The sequence below is a fragment of the Martes martes genome (genome assembly GCF_963455335.1).
Source record: "Martes martes genome assembly, chromosome: 5".
Taxonomy (NCBI): domain Eukaryota; kingdom Metazoa; phylum Chordata; class Mammalia; order Carnivora; family Mustelidae; genus Martes; species Martes martes.
In genome coordinates this window covers 102,129,719-102,147,575 of record NC_137892.1, presented here as the reverse complement: position 1 = coordinate 102,147,575, position 17,857 = coordinate 102,129,719, and the positions used below count along the sequence as shown (strand labels likewise).

Genomic DNA, 17,857 nt, shown 5'->3' with positions numbered 1-17,857 from the left:
CGTACTAACAGCACAACCGAGGAGCGCCTGCTCTCCTCTCGGTGACGTGGTCCTAATATCATTTCCCTTTTACACTAAGAAAAGTGACACTTGGAGAGATGACATATCAAATGTCACATCTCGAAGGAAGAAATCCTTTTTCCCCCTAATGTGTTTACAAATATGACAGAACAACAAGGTTGAGGAAGAAAAAGAAGATGAAAAAAGAAATCTATCCCCGTTTCTTTTTTTGTTTTTTTTTAAAGATTTTATTTATTTGACAGAGAGAGAGATCACAAGTAGGCAGAGAGGAAGTCAGAGAGAAAGGGGGAAGCAGGCTCCCCACTTAGCAGAGAGCCCAATGCGGGGCTCGATCCGAGGACCCTGAGACCATGACCTGAGCTGAAAGCAGAGGCCCCAACCCACTGAGCCACCCAGGCGCCCCTATCCCCGTTTCTACCCCATGTCCAAAACTTGCCGTCAGGGCTCATCTCAGGGGGCCTCTGAGGACTGAAGGTGGATCAAGTTTAGACTCTGCCTGGGACCTTTGCTGGGCCTACTGGCAGGCCCACAGGCTTTGCTCCTGCAACTTTAAACTTTGAGTGCCATTACCAAACCACAGGGCTTGAGTGCACCACGAATTCAAGTCTTTTATGATTCTAGAATTAGCTTATGAAAAGCACAATTACACTGCAGTGTGATTTTTATTTTATTTGTTTGTTTGTTTGCAGTGTGATTTTTTTTGTGTGTTAAGTGTTACTTTGGGAAAACAAAGTGTTACTTTGGGCATGGCTCAGTGAGTTAAGCAGCCAAGTCTGGATTTGGATTCAGGTCGTGTTCTCCGGGTTGTGGGATGGACCTCCTATCTGCCCTGAGTGCAGAGTAGGCTTGTTGTTCTCCCTCTGTTCCTCCCACCCCCCTCGCTCACTCTCTCTCAAATAAACAAATAAATAAATAAAATCTTTTTTAGAAAACAGAAAACAAAACCAAAAAAAACCCACAAAAATAAATAAATAAGTAAAATGTTTTTAAAAATTAAAAATGTTACTTTTGTTAATCTGGAACTTTTAAAATATGCTATAATTTTTTACGTTCTGCAGAAGTAAAGCTGTCCCCTTGCCCTCCTCCATCAAGAGGATAGGCTACAAGGCACATTTCAGTCAAGGGGGAGAAACAGGACTTTGCACCCTTATATAAATGATAAGCATCAGCTTGGGTTTTTTTTAAGATTTTATTTATTTATTTATTTGGCAGAGAGAGATCCACACTGGATGCGCCAACACATCTTTTTTTTAAAAAGATTTTATTTATTTATTTGACAGATAGAGAGGGAACACAAGCAGGGGGAGTGGCCTCCTGCTAAGCAGAGAACCTGATGCGAGGCTGGATCCCAGGACCCTGGGACCATAACCGGAGCCAAAGGCAAACGCTCAGCGACTGAGACACCCAGGCGCCCCGTGCCAAAGCATCTTACATTCCTGCTTCATGGGGGAGGAGGCAGGCAGCAGGACGGAACCTGCCTGCCTGCCTTCCTCTGGACATCTGCCCTCCCTGGCCAGTCCAAGCCCTCAGGAAAGGCCCACTCCTTAGACAGACTTGCCAACATTCTCAATGACCTATCAGCAGACAGGAACTTGTTTACTGAGAAGGAAGCAAGTGGGGCATTTGCATTTCTGGGGTTTCTAGACTGAGAGCTAGCTCCATCTGGAAGCCTGCCCCGCATATCATCATGGATGAGGCATTCCCATTGCCCACTCAGCAGCAGAGAAAACTAACACTCTCAAGGGGACCTTGGCAAAGATACCTCAGCCAGGAAACGGCAGAGGTGAAATTCAAGCCCAGGGCTGAACACCCTGCTGATAGCTTGGCTGCACGGTGTCCTTGGCCTCAGCTCCTCCACTTTTAATATCCCAGGGACAGGAGGGTTGAAGGCACCACCCACAGAGAAAAAAACTAGAAGTCACATCTCCCTCTAGTGGTGAGGGGGAGAGCTTTGACTGAAGAGATTAATTAAAGGAGGTTGTGTCAACTGTCAAGAAGGTCCTTAAAGAACAACTTCCCCAGCCTGGTATTATTACAGGTGGCACAACTAAGGTACAGAGCATAGAAGAACCAGGCCGGTGTCACACAGTTAGCAGTTAATTAAATAGAAAAAGTGTTCTTGTGTCTTACTTAACGTCAGGCATGATGCTCAGAGCATGAGATCCACCGGGGAGGATATGCTCGCTTCAGCAGCACATATATTAAAATTGGAATGATACAGAAGAGATGAGCATGGCCCCCGCACAAGGGATACACTGGGAAAGAGGACACTGTCCCTGCCTGTTATGAGCTGAATCGTGTCCTCCCAAAAGTCACATGTTGAAGTCTCAAACCCCAGTGACTCAGAACAGAACAGTATTTAGAGATAAAGTCCTTAAAGGGTAATTAAATTCAAATAAATCTGGGGGGCACCTGGGTGGCTCAGTCAGTTAAACGTCTGCCTTCAGCTCAGGTCATGATCCCAGCTTCCTGGGATCAAGCCCTGCGTCAGGCTCCCTGCTCAGTGGGAGCCTGCTTCTCCCTCTCCCACTCCCCCTGCTTGTGTTCCCTCTCTCACTGTCTCTCTGTCAAATAAATAAAATCTTAAAATATGTATATAAAAAGTTGCTCAGCCTTACTCCAAATGCGAAAAATACCAATAAACAAAGAGATTTAAGTTCATTTCTGTCAGATTTACAAAAGATTTTAAGTTTGATGATACTATATGTTGGCAAAAATATGGGGAAATAGAGACGCAGTAGGTTCTTAGAATGGATTACAAATTAGGACAACCGTTCTGAAGAGCAAACTGGCAATCTTAACTTTGAAGATGCGCAACAGAATGACAGCAATTCCACTCCTCAGGTTATACTTTATTTTATTTTAAAGACTTTTTTAAAAAGATTTAATTTATTCATTAGAGAGACAGACAGAACAAGCAGGGGAGGGGGAGAAGGAGGGGGAGAATCAGACTCCCCGCTGAGCAGGGAGCCCAACACAGGGCTCAATCCCAGGACCCGGGGACATGAGACAAAGGCAGATGCTTAACCAACTGAGCCACCCAGGCCTCCCTTCCCAGAATATACTTTAGAAAAGTTCTCACAAATGTGCTCAAGGAGACGCCTATAACAACCTTCACTGTTTGTGAGAGCAAAAATACGGTCAACCCAAACATTTTGACGATAGAAAAATAAAAAAGTAAACTGTGATATAGTCACGCAAGGGAATACTACACAATGTTATAAATGAATGAACTAGATCTCTAGTTATCAACATGGTCAATCTCAAAAACATTATGGTGTGTTAAACAAAGATAATAGTATGTTACCAGTAGAGGACACTTTTTTTTTTTTTAAAGATTTTATTTATTTACTTGTCAGAGAGAGAGAGAGTGAGCACAGGCAGGCAGAGTGGCAGAGGGAGAAGCAGGCTCCCCGTGGAGCAAGGAGCCCGATGCGGGACTCGATCCCAGGACACCGGGACCATGACCGGAGCTGAAGGCAGCCGCTCAACCAACTGAGCCACCCAGGCATCCCGACACTTTTTTTTTTTTAAGATTTTATCTATCTATCTATCTATCTATCTATCTATTTATTTATTTATTTTGAGAGATTGAGAGCACGCAAGCGCGAGTGCTGGGTGGGGAGCACAGGGAGAGGGAGAGAATCTCAAGCAGACTCCGCACTGAACACGGAGTATGGAGACCCACGTGGGGCCAATCCCATGATCCTGAGATCATGACCTGAGCCGAAATCAGGAGCCAGCTGCTCAACTGACTGAGCCACCCAGGCACCCCTGTAGAGGTCACTTTTAGGCAACAGGTTTGAGCAGTGGAAACATAAAAAAGGCAAAAGGGCCCACAGTGACCACCAAGCTGTAACAGGCTCATCAAGCGACCCACCTCAAAATAACCATAGGCCCTAACTGACCAATTACAACCAGGCACAGTTCCAGAGGTTACAAAAAAAGGGAAAATTCCATACAGTCCCTTACTTCTTCACCCCACCCTATAACTATAGCTCTTCATGACCGCCTCATGGCAGACAGTCTCTCCTTCGCTGTCCTGCCTTCTGCTCCCTTGCAGTATATTCAACTTTTCTCTCTTTGGTTCTGCCTTGGGTGTATTCTTTCATCACCTGCGCCAGCCCCCATTCAATCAGAATATGCCACATTACCATTTATGTATATTATTAAACCAAAAAAGCCCCAGATCCAGGGATACCTGAGAATCAAAGGGAAGCTGGCAGATCAGAGAGACCAGCCCTGTGGCCATCAGCAAAAGGCCGGGCTTGGGTGTGGACAATGGCAACCCAGAGCCGAAGACAGAGCTCCAAGAAGGGAATCAGGCCCTGTTGGTTCTTGGACAGATAGACCCTTACTTTTTCCCTGCCTTGCACTGGGCAGACCTTGGACAGTCCTATCACCATTACCAAGGGCTGAGAAGGCAGTGGCTGGGTGGGGAAGTCAGTAACAAACTCCAGTGCAGTGAACTGGCCGGCACTTCAGCAGCCTTTCCCACCACTCCTCTTCCCTCTCCTACCACTCCTCTTCCCTCTCCCTGTACTCTAAGCACTAAGTTATAGCAATGGGGGTGGCAGCTTCTAGTAAGGGACTTACCTGGGCCGCGAGGAACAAGGACTTTCTCCAGAGATGCAGGTGTCTGCTCAGCACAGTAAGAATTAGGGGTGCAGACTGTACCCCAGAGAGTCTCCTTCCCAACTCACCAGCAATACACTACACTTGGGCTGTGCCAACTCCCCCAGGCACTTAGTCCTGGCCCCAAGGAAAGGAGCTCACAGGGGTAGATAAGAGATGCCTGAGGGGCACACACCCAATGAGAGAAAAGATGCCATACAGGACTACCTTATCCAAACACACCAGAGTTAATGGACTTGGCAGGACAACAAATGAAAATAACCGTTTAAAATATTACTCTAGGGTGCCTGGGTGGCTCAGTGGGTTAAGCCTCTGCCTTCGGCTCAGGTCATGATCTCAGGGTCCTGGGATCGAGTCCCACATTGGACTCTCTGCTCAGCAGGGAGCCTGTTCCTCCCCGCTCTCTCTGCCTGCCTCTCTGCTTGCTTGTGATCTCTCTCTGTCAAATAAATAAATAAAATCTTAAAAAAAAATAAAATATTACTCTAAAAAAGAAGAGAGAGGATTTTGGAAAGATGAAGGGGGAAACGAGAAATCATAAGGAACCAACTATAGAACCAGACACGAAAAATGTTATAGACGAAATAAAGCCCTGAAAGGCTGGGGTGAATAGCAGAGTGGGTATAGCCAAGGACCAAATAAACAAGTGGAAGACCAGGTTCAGAAAATTCCCTAAAAGGCATGAAAAAGGTATAAATAACTGAAAAGCAGAAGGTTAAGCCAGTGTTCTGTGAAGCTGGCTATCCCTGGATAGATGGCACATGATATAACCAGGGGACGCCGTGGTCAGGGAGCCACTCCTGCACCTCTCACTGTAAAGCAGTTCCCCTCATTGTATACTATGTTGTTTGTGACTGCACCCTGTGGATGGGGCATACTTGATTCCCCAGATAGTGATGAGAGAAGAAGGAAGGAAGGAAGGAGGGAGGAGGAAAGAAGGAAAGAAGGAAGGAAGGAAGGAAGGAAGGAAGGAAGGAAGGAAGGAATTACAAAAGGGTTGAACACAAATATACCCTGGACTTTAGGAATAACAGTACCCACGGATGCAAATGGCACCAGGATTCCAGCTCTGCCTTCTGACTTTGCCTTTCCTGCTCTACCTCAGCCTCTTTGACCTCAAGCCGCCTTCTTCATATGTGGGGAAAATGGTTACCTATAGCTGGTGAGTTTTACTTCTTAATCCACCCAAGACAGACGGATCTCAAGATGCTGGGTACCACTTTTAAGAATCCCATGGAACAGTCTCCTTGGTTCAGCTGGATCCAAGTCATTACCCTTGGACTAATTATTCATGCCAAGTGTCATATAAACATGGCAGGTTTTCAGGATGCCTGGGTGGCTCAGTCGGTTGGGCCACTGCCTTCAGCTCAGGTCATGATCCCAGCGTCCTGGGATCGAGTCCCACATCAGGCTCCTTGCTTGGCAGGGAGCCTGCTTCTCTCTCTGCCTCTGCCTGCTTGTGCGCTTGTGCGCTCTCTCTCTCTCTCTCTCTGATAAATAAATAAATAAAAATCTTTAAAAAAAAAAATGGCAGGTTTTCAGTTAATTCAATCATTAGGAAAACTATTCCCAGAAGATGAAGACAGACAAATGTTTGCACAGTAGTACATTTTACACCAGAACAAAGCCTAATGTACAGTTGATATCTAGTTGATTAAATGTCAGTTCCCTGCTGCCCTTCTTGCTCCATCATCAGAGACTTGTAGTACTTATCCTGGTGGAGATGGGAAGCCACTGAGGAACTTTAACCTGAAAATGACATTGCCAGGTTTTCTTTTGTAAAGACTGCTGTGTAGCAATACGGAAGTTGGACTGTATAAGTGAAGTTGGCAGTGGTTATCTTTATAGTTTAATCTTTTTTTTTTAATATTTTATTTATTTATTTGACAGAGAGAGACACAGTGAGAGAGGGAACACAAGCAGGGGGAGTGGGAGAGGGAGAAGCAGGCTTCCTGCCGAGCCCAATGTGGGGCTCAATCCCAGGACCCTGGGATCATGACCCGAGCTGAAGGCAGATGCTTAACCAACTGAGCCATTCAGGCGCCCCTATAATTTAATCTTTAATTGTAGAATATCCAGATGGGGTCATGACTGAAGAGGAATTAGCATCACCCAGAGATGGATATATTGACAGATGGGACTTTGTCTTCTCTTTTTTCAGAAGGTAAAGAGTGACTATTTTTCTAATGGATATTGCATCATGGAATGTGGAAGCACAAAGTTAAAAATGGATATAAGAGTAAAACTGGATGCAAAGGGGTAGACTGTGCTGGCCATAGGCCTGTTTAATCACAGCTCCACTCCTCACCCTTCACCTGCTCTGCTCTGCAATGACAGGGGGCTAAGTCCTGACAATTCCATTTCCAGAGTTTCCTTGCCAAATGGTCCAGTTAGTTTCAGCTAATGGCAGCCAATGCCAGGCAAAAGGAGATTGGAAGGGATTGGTTAGAGAGGAGGGAAAAGATCAAGAAAAGAATGTGTCATAGAGGCCAAGGGAGGAGAATGTGCAATTGATTCAATTCTCCAAATATATGTTAAGTGTGAACTCTGGGCCTCATTCTTATACTGAACATATCAGACCCCCAAGAAGACAAAGGTCTGGTCTGTCATCCTCAAGTGGAAGGACAGACATCTTCAGGCAGAGACTGTGACCACCCAGGGTGACTGAATTCCAGCTGAGAGACAAGGGGATGATCACCCACTGTGTGTCAGGAGGCAGGAAAGGTAAGGTAAGGCCAAATTAGACCTCCAGGAGCCTTTAGCGCTCAAGGGATTAAGGTTCTATCTTTTGAAATGACATAAAACTTACATGAATACCAAGACTAAATCCCTTAATTTTATTTTATTTTTTTTTAAATTTTCTGACCGCAAAGTTTCAGATACTCACTGGTGCTAATTTTTCTCTTTGGGAACCTTGCAAAGATCACCAGGGAGGTGATCCCTCAAGGAATGAGCTGGCACCCTGGCCAGGTTTTGAATGGCATCTGCTAAGATTTAACAGTGTTAAATATTGCAAGGTCAAGCAAAATAAGAACTAAGATGTTACCAACGGATTTAGCAGGGAAGCATTTGTTAGAGACCGGGTGAGAGCAGTTTCCCTGGGTGGGTTGGGTGAAGAATAGGAAATGAACATTATCCGAAGTAGGACTGCAATGAAAAGGAAAGGTAGTACCAGTGAGGGAGGACAGTTTCCTGAAACAAAAGAGATCTGAGCATTACCTGCAAATGACCAGAAAAGAACCCAGAGTCCCTCCTGGTCATCAAGATGGTTTGGCTTTGCTTACAATAAAAACACTTATCCATTCTGCAGTCCCTCATCTAGTCCTCCTTTGAAGTACCTCAGACCGTTTCTCCTGCTACACCTGGAAACTTTGGCAGCCACTGGAAGTCGAGAAGGACTAGGCGATGATATCTAAACACTGACCCCTAATCCTACCTTCTTCATTAGCATGCCCAGGATCCCAAGAGAGCAGAACTCCTGGGGTCTGAGAAGCAGCCAAGAGAGGGTAGAGTCCTAAAAGTCAGGGACCCGGGTTCCAGTTCCGCCTCTACCACTCCATAACCTGACACCCGATAGCCGTGTGACTTGCCTCAACTTGATCCCCGAAGTCTTGAGATGCCCAGGAAACATGGCTTGGGGTTTGAGTCCCGGCTACACCAATGCACTACGGTGTGAACTGGGCCTCCGCTTTCCATTCTAGGAAACACCATTTTACGGAGTAACCGAGAACATCGGTCAGCTAACCACTAGGCATACAGCAAGTGCTCGGGAGATGCCAAAATCACCGACTCCCGTCCTGCCCACGTACATCCTTTAGCTCCCCGCCGCACGTAGCAGTGGGAGTGGGAAGTGCCAGCGCTCGGGTCAGCGCCCCCCACTCCAGCAGCCCGGGCACGAGCCGCCGCCAGTCGCGACCGCAGTGGTGCATTGTGGGGCTTGTAGTGTGGGGCTGGGGTTGGGTGGGTGGGCGCGGCCGCCGCAGTCGCAGCGGGGCCATCTTCGGCGGGCCGGCTGGTTCGGCCTGTGCAGCCCACACCCGTGCCCCTCGCCCTGTCCGATGGCTCCGCGGCCGCTGAGCCCCTTGGTGCTGGCGCTGGGCGGCGCCGCGGCCGTGCTGGGCTCAGTACTCTTCATCCTCTGGAAGGCCTACTTCGGACGGGGACGCGAGCGGCGCTGGGATCGGGGCGAGGCCTGGTGGGGCGCGGAGACTGCCCGCCTTCCTGAGTGGGACGAGTGGGACGTGAGTGCCAGGCGAGGGTCTGGGCCTCCGCGTGTGCGGCTGAGGGGTGTGACGCCCCGCGAGGGCAGAAGCGCCTGGGTCGGGGACTCGGCGCCGGAGCCCGCAGACCCTGGCGAAAGGGCGCGCAGTGGTAGCCGGGCCGTCGTGAGTCCCACAACCGAGGGATGGGTGGGCATTTCGGAGGGTGTGCGGCACCGCCCTGCGCGGCCGCGAGACCCGGGCCTCCTCGTAGGCGCCGGAGCCCGGAGGGCGCGGCCCCGGAGCTCAGTCGAGCCCGCGCCCGGTCCAGCCCGCGCTCGCCCGGCGCCTGCGCAGTGCGCACAGACCGCGGCCCAGGGCATGTCGGGAGAGGCCGCCGCCCCCTTCCCCGGCACGGGGCGGGGATGCGAGTTTATCCCCTTCGGTGTCCCCTGCGACCCTGGGACGTAGGGACTGTCAGTCTGAGGAGGCTGAGGCTTCGCGAGGGGAAGAAATTTCACCGAGGTCACTCGGGAGAAGCCAGAAGAACGGGGTTTGGGATTCAGGACTCCGAAGGCAGCGCTGGTCCCACTGCACTAGGCCTTGCCTTCCTGCCAGTTGACCGGTGGAGGGCGGGGATGGGTGCTTTGGTGTCTTCGGTCTTCCCTTGGGAAGGGTCCGGCAGGAGGGTGCCGGCCGCAACCTGACCTGTGCCCACAGCCTGAAGACGAGGAGGACGAAGAGCCAGCGCTGGAGGAGTTGGAGCAGCGCGAGGTGCTGGTGCTTGGGCTGGACGGCTCGGGGAAGAGCACGTTCCTACGCGTGCTGTCCGGAAAGCCACCGTTGGAAGGCCACATCCCCACCTGGGGCTTCAACTCTGTGAGGCTGCCCACCAAGGACTTCGAGGTGGACCTGTTAGAGAGTGAGCAGACCCCCCCCCCCAGACACACCGTCTCCCCATCACCTCAGTTGGACCCAAGCCGGGTCTTTGCTTGGGTGTGTCTCCAGCATGTATATCTCAGCAGGACACATCCCTGTATGATATTCTTCCCCTGCCTCTCTGGGGCACAGGATACAGTCCACACTCTGTATTCTGTCATGATGGGCCATTCATGATTGGGCAATTCCATCCTGGTCACTGCCTGTCCCTCACCCCAACTGAAGCTCACATGCCTAACACTGAGATTCCAAAAGCTAAAGTTTCCAAACATCTGCCAGGCATTACTTAATAAAATCCTCCCAACAACTCCACAAAAAACTGGAAACAGTTATTGCTCTTGTTACATGCATGAGGAAAGGGAGGCCCAGCAAGTTAAATAAAATCCTGGCTCACCCAGTTTGCCAGTCTGCTAATGCAGACTCTCTGGCTGGAGGCTCTTGATTTTAAGCAGCATGCTGCTACATTGCTTGTTTCTGAAAGGTACTTGCTGTTTTCTTTCTTCTGTTTGTGCTTGCACTGTTCCCTCAGTCTGGAAAGCCCTTCTTCCCTTCAAAAACTCTATACCTCTTTTCAGGATTTAGATCAGAGGCACATGGGTGGTTCGGTCCACAGAGCATCGACTTGATCTCATGGTCATGAGTTCAAGCTCCGCATCGGGTGTGGAGCCTACTAAAAAACAAAACAATAAATGACTCTTAAAAAAAAAAAAAAAGATTTAGATCAAACATGATATCTTTATGAAACCTTATCTGATTCCCAGGCTAGGTTAAGGGCTCTTCCTCTGAGCTGGCATTTGCTGCATACCAGCCTATGTCCCTGACGAGTAGTAGGCACAGATGAGTCTGATCCAGCTTTGGTCCCAAGCGCCCAGCCTCAAGCAGGTAACTGGGAGAGCTCGTTGAGTGAGTGATCAGAAAGGGTCTGGGCCGCCCCTGTCCTCAGTGTTAGGCTTCTTGGGATTCCAGGAGAGGTTGGCAGAGGGGCTATTCAGAAGACAGCAGTACTTAGCCACCTGTGTCCAACTGCAGACTGGGTGTGAGAGAGTAGTGGACTTCCTGCCAGCCAAAGGGCTCAGACCATAAAGACTAGGTGGGTTTAGTTAAGCAGCAGCTGGTGGGATCAGACTCAGGGCCTGGCTATATCTTTCCTCCCTGCTTGTGGCAAACATTGATATTCACCTGGAATTTGGTCCTTTAAACAAGATTTTACCGGTCTCCCTTTCTTGTGCCAGGGATGCAGAAGGGTCAAGTGGGATTCTGCACTTGACTCCCACTCTGGCAGAGACAGTACCCCCCAAACCTAGGAGAAGGGGGTTGGTGTTTTCATGTTACCCAGGAGTCTAAGGTTCAGTAGAGTCACTCCTGGATTCTAACCCAGCTCTCCCATTCAAGCCCTGGAACTCTCCCTTCCCATGACACCCGCTTGGCTATAGTCTACAGTGCCTGGCCTAGAGGCCAGCCAAGCATGAGCCCTTTGTTGATCTTTGATGACTCTTCCCTTCCTCGCCCCACTTCCTATATCCTATCCATTTGATTAGCTAGTTCTTTCAGCTTTATTTTCCAATAGATTTTGCATCTGTCCACTTCTCCCCACTTCCACCACTGCCTGCTTGGTCCAAGCCACCATCATCTCAGTACTATAATAGCCTCCTTATGGGTCTTCTTGCTTTCACTTCTGTCCCCTACTGTCAGCCAGCAGTATATTTCAGAAACCCATTTCACTCTTGCGTAAAACCTTTAAGGGGCCCCCCCACAGCTTCACTGTAGCCTGACAGCCCTAGTGTGGTTAAGCCCTGGCCAGCTTTGTTAGCTGTGGCTTCTTCCCCTCTCCCTCTGGCACTGCCTTGGCCACCCCGGCTGCCTTCTCTTTCAGACACATTGAGCTTGCTCTTCACTCTGCTTGTAATGCTTTCCTTTGCCTCTTCCCTTAGCTAGCTCCTTCTCGTTATCCCAGACTCAGCTCACATGCTGCCTCCTCAGGGAGACCTTCCCAGACTGTCCAATCCAAAGCCACCCCAAGCCATTTTCACTTTTTCTTTTTAATTTCCTTTCTGAAATGTGCTTATGTGCTATTGCTGTGTCTGTCTTGGTTACAGAGGGAGCTCCTTGAGAGCAGGGCCCTGTCTGCCTTGCTCACCTCTGTATCCCCAGCACCCAGATCAGTGCTTGGCACCTAGTAAGCACTCAGTAAATATTTGTTGAGTGCCTGCTATGTGCCAGGCATTGTGCTGAGGGCTTTGGGGGGATCCAGATGTAAACAGCTCTAACTCTCAAAGAGCACAGAGTCCTCAAGTGTCAGAAGTATATCCAGAAACTCTAGGATGCAGTGTGGCTAATGGGGACTATGCAGAGGGACAAGAAGGCAACCCAGGTTGGGGGTACTATGTGGGCAGCCATGTGGTGGTAGGACTGAGTATGCTGTTTTCAAGGAAAGAAAATGAAGTGACCAGACTGAACACGAAACACTGAATGGGGAATGGCTGTGTACAGGCTGGGCAGGGAGTCTTGGCTTCTGACCACGCCATTACTGTCTGGGGGGGAAAGCTAGGAACTGGCAGGAAGCAGCTCAGGAAAAAGAACCAGAGAGTACAATTTAATGGGCACCTTGTATGCTAGTCTGTGAAAGGCGCATTGCTTATGGTACCTTTGGGTTTTGCCGCAACCTGTTAGTGGGGTGGTATGGGGCTATATGTAGAGAGCCAGGGCCCAGGGAGGCTCTGAGCTGGCCCCTGGCCTCTCCTCAGTCGGCGGCAGCCAGAACCTACGCTTCTACTGGAAGGAGTTTGTGAATGAAGTAGACGTGCTGGTGTTCATGGTGGACTCAGCTGACCGGCTGCGGCTGCCCTGGGCCCGGCAGGAACTGCACAAGCTGCTGGACAAGGACCCTGACCTGCCTGTCGTTGTGGTGGCCAACAAGCAGGTGAGAACCATGGGAGGGAGGCTGGCTTAGACCAACTGGGCTTGATCCACTGATTCCTGGGCAGAGGCAGGGAGCACAGGAGAGAGATTCAAGCCCAGGCCTGTGATCTGGAGCACTTGGGTGAGATACTGTCCCCAACTCTTCCACCTGTGCTTTTTCCTCATCCCTGATCCTCATTCTCTGTCCGCCTTCCTCCTCCCCTCCCTGTCACCCACTATCCTGAAGAAATGAGAAAAATACTAAGCATCCACTAGATATAAGGTATGGTTTTGAATGACATTTCACATTATGCTTTTAATTGATCCTACAGGATCCATTTTACAGATTGGAAATCTGAAGCTCAGAGAGGTTCTGTTATCTCCCCAAGGTTATACACCTGGAAAATAGTGGAAGTGCGATGTCTAACTCCAAAACTTTTGCCTTTTCCACTCTGCCATGTCCTTGTAACTTCCCGCTCTAGATCAAAGATCTAAGCTGGGAAGTGATAAGTGGAACTTATTCAAATAACAATAACAAATAACATTTATAAGTGTGTTTACAATGTGCCAGGCTAAGCACCTGATAGTCATGACCTGGCTTAAATCCTACAAAACCCCATGATGGGCCTTGTTATTATCCTCAGTACCCAAAGTTAAAACTGGTATGTGGCAAAGCCAGGACTTGAACTCTGATCTTCCTCAAAGATTCTGCTCTTAACCATGCTCTACTTCTCTTGGGCCTTTGGCCCAGCCACCCTCAGCATCACAGACTAAGGGTGCCACTCTCAATACATGCCAGGTAAAACCTTGCCACAGTACAGAGTTCTGTCATTTTTCCTGTGGCCTGGCCCACATTCCTGAGAGCCATGGCATTTGTTTCCAACCTGACTTGGAGAGAAGCTATACGTCTTTGATCCCAGTTTCCCCTGCCTATCAGGATATCCTTGACAACCATTTATAAGCGTGTAACCATATGTCCTGGTCTGCCTGGTATGGCCCCCACTTATGGCTGTTGTTCTGGTATAATTATTAATAGTGCCCACTTTATTGTCTCAGAAGTACCCTGGTTTGGATGATGAATTACATCATCATTCTACTTATAAACTATAATTATGAGGATAACTTTAAGTGCCTCTCACAATGCCTGGCTTATAGGAAGAGCTGTTTCTCACTGCAGTGGCTAACGGTAGTATGAAAAGAGGTTGGTACAAAGGAAAGTCAGAGATGAGAGAATTTAGACCAAGAGGCCCAGAGGCCACTTCTGGGAACTTAGGCCCCAGTGTTCCCCAGGATAGCCAAAGAACAGTTCTTCTCATGGATGACAGTGTGGGTGCTGGGAAACTGTGAGCTCTGTTCCAACCGGCTTCTCCGTCTCATCCCAGGACCTGAGTGAGTCCATGAGTATGGTGGAGCTACAGCAGGAGCTGGGCCTGCGGGCTATCGATAGCCAGCGGGAGGTGTTCCTCTTGGCAGCCAGCATCGCCCCTGCAGGACCCGGCTTTGAAAACCCTGGCACCGTGCATATCTGGAGACTGCTCTTGGAGCTTCTCTCCTAGGCCGGCTATCACCGGCTTGCCACCCAACCCTGAAGACCCTAGTCCTGCCGCTCCTCCTGTCTACTGCCACACGTGGCAGGAGCCACGTAGCAGGACTGCCCTTCTCTCCGCCCACCCTCCAGAGCAGGGCCTGGGCAAGGCCAGGAACCGTACAGAAGCCTTCCAATGGTGAGGTGGCCGTGAGGCTGAAGTGGGGAGGCGGGTGAGGCAGATAGTGGAAGAGCATAGTGTCTGGCTCACTCCAGGCTGGAAGTGGATCGGACTTTGACCACTGAAGGCACTTCCTTCTCGGATGTGTACAGTAAGGTGCTCAGTGGGCTCGGTTCTCTCTGCAGGTCCCAGTGACTGAGAACCGGGACAGTGTCAGAAGTACTCCCAGTCTAAAACCATTCCCTCCTGGTGACCTCATGCCCGTCACGCAGGCGGGTTCTGGGCAGCACACAGTGAGCCTTGGCTCCAGGGCCCATAATGTCCTGCAGCCCCAGCTCCGCCAGGCTGGCTCAAGGCCTTGTGCTATCTCTGCCTCTCTGGCCCTGGGACCATCATTTTTAAAGAGATGGCTTCCTTGGTTTTTTCTCACTTGGAGATAGATTTTCCAGCCATGAAGATAAGAAGGGCTGGGACGAACCTGGAGATCCTAGCAAGTTTTCTGAAACCTCTCTGCTTCTGCAAGCCAAGGCCTGCCTGCCAGACTACAGCATTAAGTGATATTCAGCCCTGAGCAGAGACACGGAGGGCTTTCCTCCCCCTCATCTGGGGACAGAAACTGCTGCTCTGTGCCAGTGCCCGTGTTTACAGAAGTCTGGGGAAGGAGCCTGTGTCCCTGGGGAGAAGACGGTCACCTGGAGCTCGGTGTTGGCCTCAGAACTGCATTCTAAATATTTATTTATTTATACAAGGAACAGACCAAAGTCTCAGGTTCTGTTTCTAGGTGCTGTTATCAAAGCCCCAGATGACTGCCATGGAAAATTTGTGTCTTTGAGGAAAACAGCTGGAATTGTGAGATGTGTGATAACCTGCACGTGTCAGTGGAGACAAAGCTCTAGCTTTCCCCCAACATTTACAGCTATAATCGGCATCCCCCTTTACGGTGACCCACATGAACTTAAAACTCTGCTACTTGGCCCAATATGTCAAAAGGACACAACCCCCTCCCGTGTAGCTGGTGACTGTAGGAGAGGACATTTCAATCATGTAAGTCCAGGTAAACAAAAATGGGAATTAGCAGATCAGCCAACAGGATACCTGAGGCTTTGGGTACCTCAGTCTTTCTGGACCTGCTGATTCCCCAGCCAAAAGTTGGACAGAATTTCTATTCTCTCCAGTGCACACTCACAGTTTATTTATATGCTGACACTTTAGTGCAGGCCAGGGACGGAGCCTTTCGTCTGCCACTGACTAATCAGTAGCCACAGATGGACTTTTTTTTTTAGCAGAGATAGCCAACTCAGTTTGCTTTTTAATTGAGAATAGAGATGATGTGCCTTCATTTCACTTGACATTGACTCAGCAGCGTGCCTCATTCCATGCTGTGGCCTACACGAGAAGAGGCACAGGGAGGAAGGTGGGATGGACGGTCTAGAAGTCCAGAAGTGTGACGAGTTACAGTGGCCTGCTGTGCTCTTGGGCTGTGGGTGTATGACAGAATCACTGTCCTTTGAAATTCTAATTAACTTTCTGCAGAAGAAAAGAGATTTGTCTGCTTTTATCTTAAATATTTAAGGAATGACTTGACTTTTAGAGTACCCTTTGAACTTTTGCCGACAGCTTTTCATTTTGACATTTAAAGATTGTAAAACTTTACGTCTTTGTTCTATAAACTTCACCTTGTTCTCCAGTGCTTGACATTTACCTCTGGAACCAGCATCGTTGTAGGGGACCCTTTTCTAATTAAGATCTCCCTTTGGTCTAATGAGTATTGTTATGTAATACAGTTTTCAAAGTCTGCAGTGAGGGGAGTGAACTTTAATAGGTATATCTACATGAGTGACCTCTGAAGACCACTTCCAGAACTGACGGGTCCCAGTGGTACACCTGAAGACACAAACCACTGAGGGGGCCTGAAGGTCCAGAGTACCACCCTGATGCTTGTGCAGAATATAGATGTTCTCTTGACTCGTGAGTGTGCCTCATCACATTTGTGGCTGACTGCTGCACTCCTCTGGTGGGACTGCTAGCCTGTCGGCCAGGCAGAGTGCCAACAGTGCTCAACCGCTCTGGTTTCTGCCAGGACTGGGCAAAGTAGAGAATGGGCCTCTCTTGTGAACAGCCAAGTGCCTGGCCCGTGCTGCTCTTACCCAGTTGCTCCTGAATGTGACTTTCTGATTCACCAGCCCAGATCACCTGCTCCTGGGAGCCAGCCATTATCTGGAGTTCATCTCAAAGTGAGTTTTCTGAGCTAGCCTGGGTGACACTTCTCCCCCAAGACTGCCCCAACACTATAGCTCCCAGCCTACCTGAGAATGGGATATGGGTCAAATGTCAGCCGCTCTCCTCTTCTAAGGAATGCAACTGGAAGGCAGGCTCTGGATCTGAGAGAGCAGGTGGGCACTCCACATCGAAAGGAAGTTTCTGCTTCTGCCTGCCTGTTGAACCGATGCCTGATCATTCACCCTGGCACTGACAGCTTCTGATCTTAAGAATTAATGCAATGTGGCTTCTGATTTTCCATCCTCTCACCTGCTGCCAACCCTCCGAGGAGAGGTCGACTTGGCCCAAAGCTTGGTCATGTGAATGGTCTAAGCAAGAAGGCTCCAAGACCACCACCTTGACTGGCTGCTTGTCCGCAGGAGCCTCCTCTGGTACCTCTTGCACTGACACACTGGTATCCAGCCGTAAGGATGGGGGTGGGTGGTGAAATCAGCCTCTCACAGCACTCCCCTCCCTCCACAGAGAGGTGCTGATGAAAATCTGAGGACTCTTGCCTGTCTGCATGGATGAAACACTAGATTGCAAAACAACGTTTCCACCTGTCTATGGAAAACATTTTGTTCTTAAGCTTGCTTAATAGCAACTGCCAGCACTTTGAACTAGCTGCTGAAACTCACCCGTGGTATTCATCCTGGTGCACCTGCCCACATCTCAGGCCTGGAATAGTCTGAGCATCTTCCTGTCACATCTGTTGGCTCACACAACTTCAGTCGTTTCTGGTAGCTGTGCGAAGAACCTCCAACTTTTCCTCATTTGCTGCCTCTGCGAGGTGGGCCCATGAGGTACATAAGGAGAATTCTCATCAAAGATCGGGAAGTGAAGAGGCCTTGCTGTCCCACCCCAAGCCCTGTGAACCCAGACCCACAGGGTTGCCAAGGACAGATTGCATTCATTAAGGGAGAGCCAGTGGCTGTTTGAGACACAATAAATGCCAAAAACTCAAATATGGTTTCATTTGAATTCTGATTTTGAGGAGTATATCCTGGGTGCTTATAGTTCCAGTGAGGGGCAGGTATGGGGGATGGTCCCAGAAGTTTCAGTAACACAATCATTTGTATCTGTACCTGGCGGCCATTCCTTGGGAGTTCTAGCTGATGGGGCCAGAAGTCAGAATGGAGCGTTCCCCCTGCACCTGCCTTGGGCTCAGCTCCGGATGCCCAGGGAAGATTCCTGCACTCA

General features: G+C 49.4%; 1 protein-coding gene across 1 annotated transcript; it reads left to right on the top strand.

Moving 5' to 3' along the window:
- The first annotated feature begins 7,523 nt into the window (after window positions 1-7,523).
- Window positions 7,524-17,619, top strand: ARL10 (ARF like GTPase 10). Its single transcript, XM_080804225.1, has 4 exons — window positions 7,524-8,897; window positions 9,576-9,777; window positions 12,539-12,714; window positions 14,075-17,619. The coding sequence occupies exons 1-4, from the start codon at window positions 8,715-8,717 to the stop codon at window positions 14,246-14,248; spliced, it is 735 nt and encodes a 244-aa protein (XP_080660351.1). The 5' UTR covers window positions 7,524-8,714; the 3' UTR covers window positions 14,249-17,619.
- Window positions 17,620-17,857: the final 238 nt, after the last annotated feature.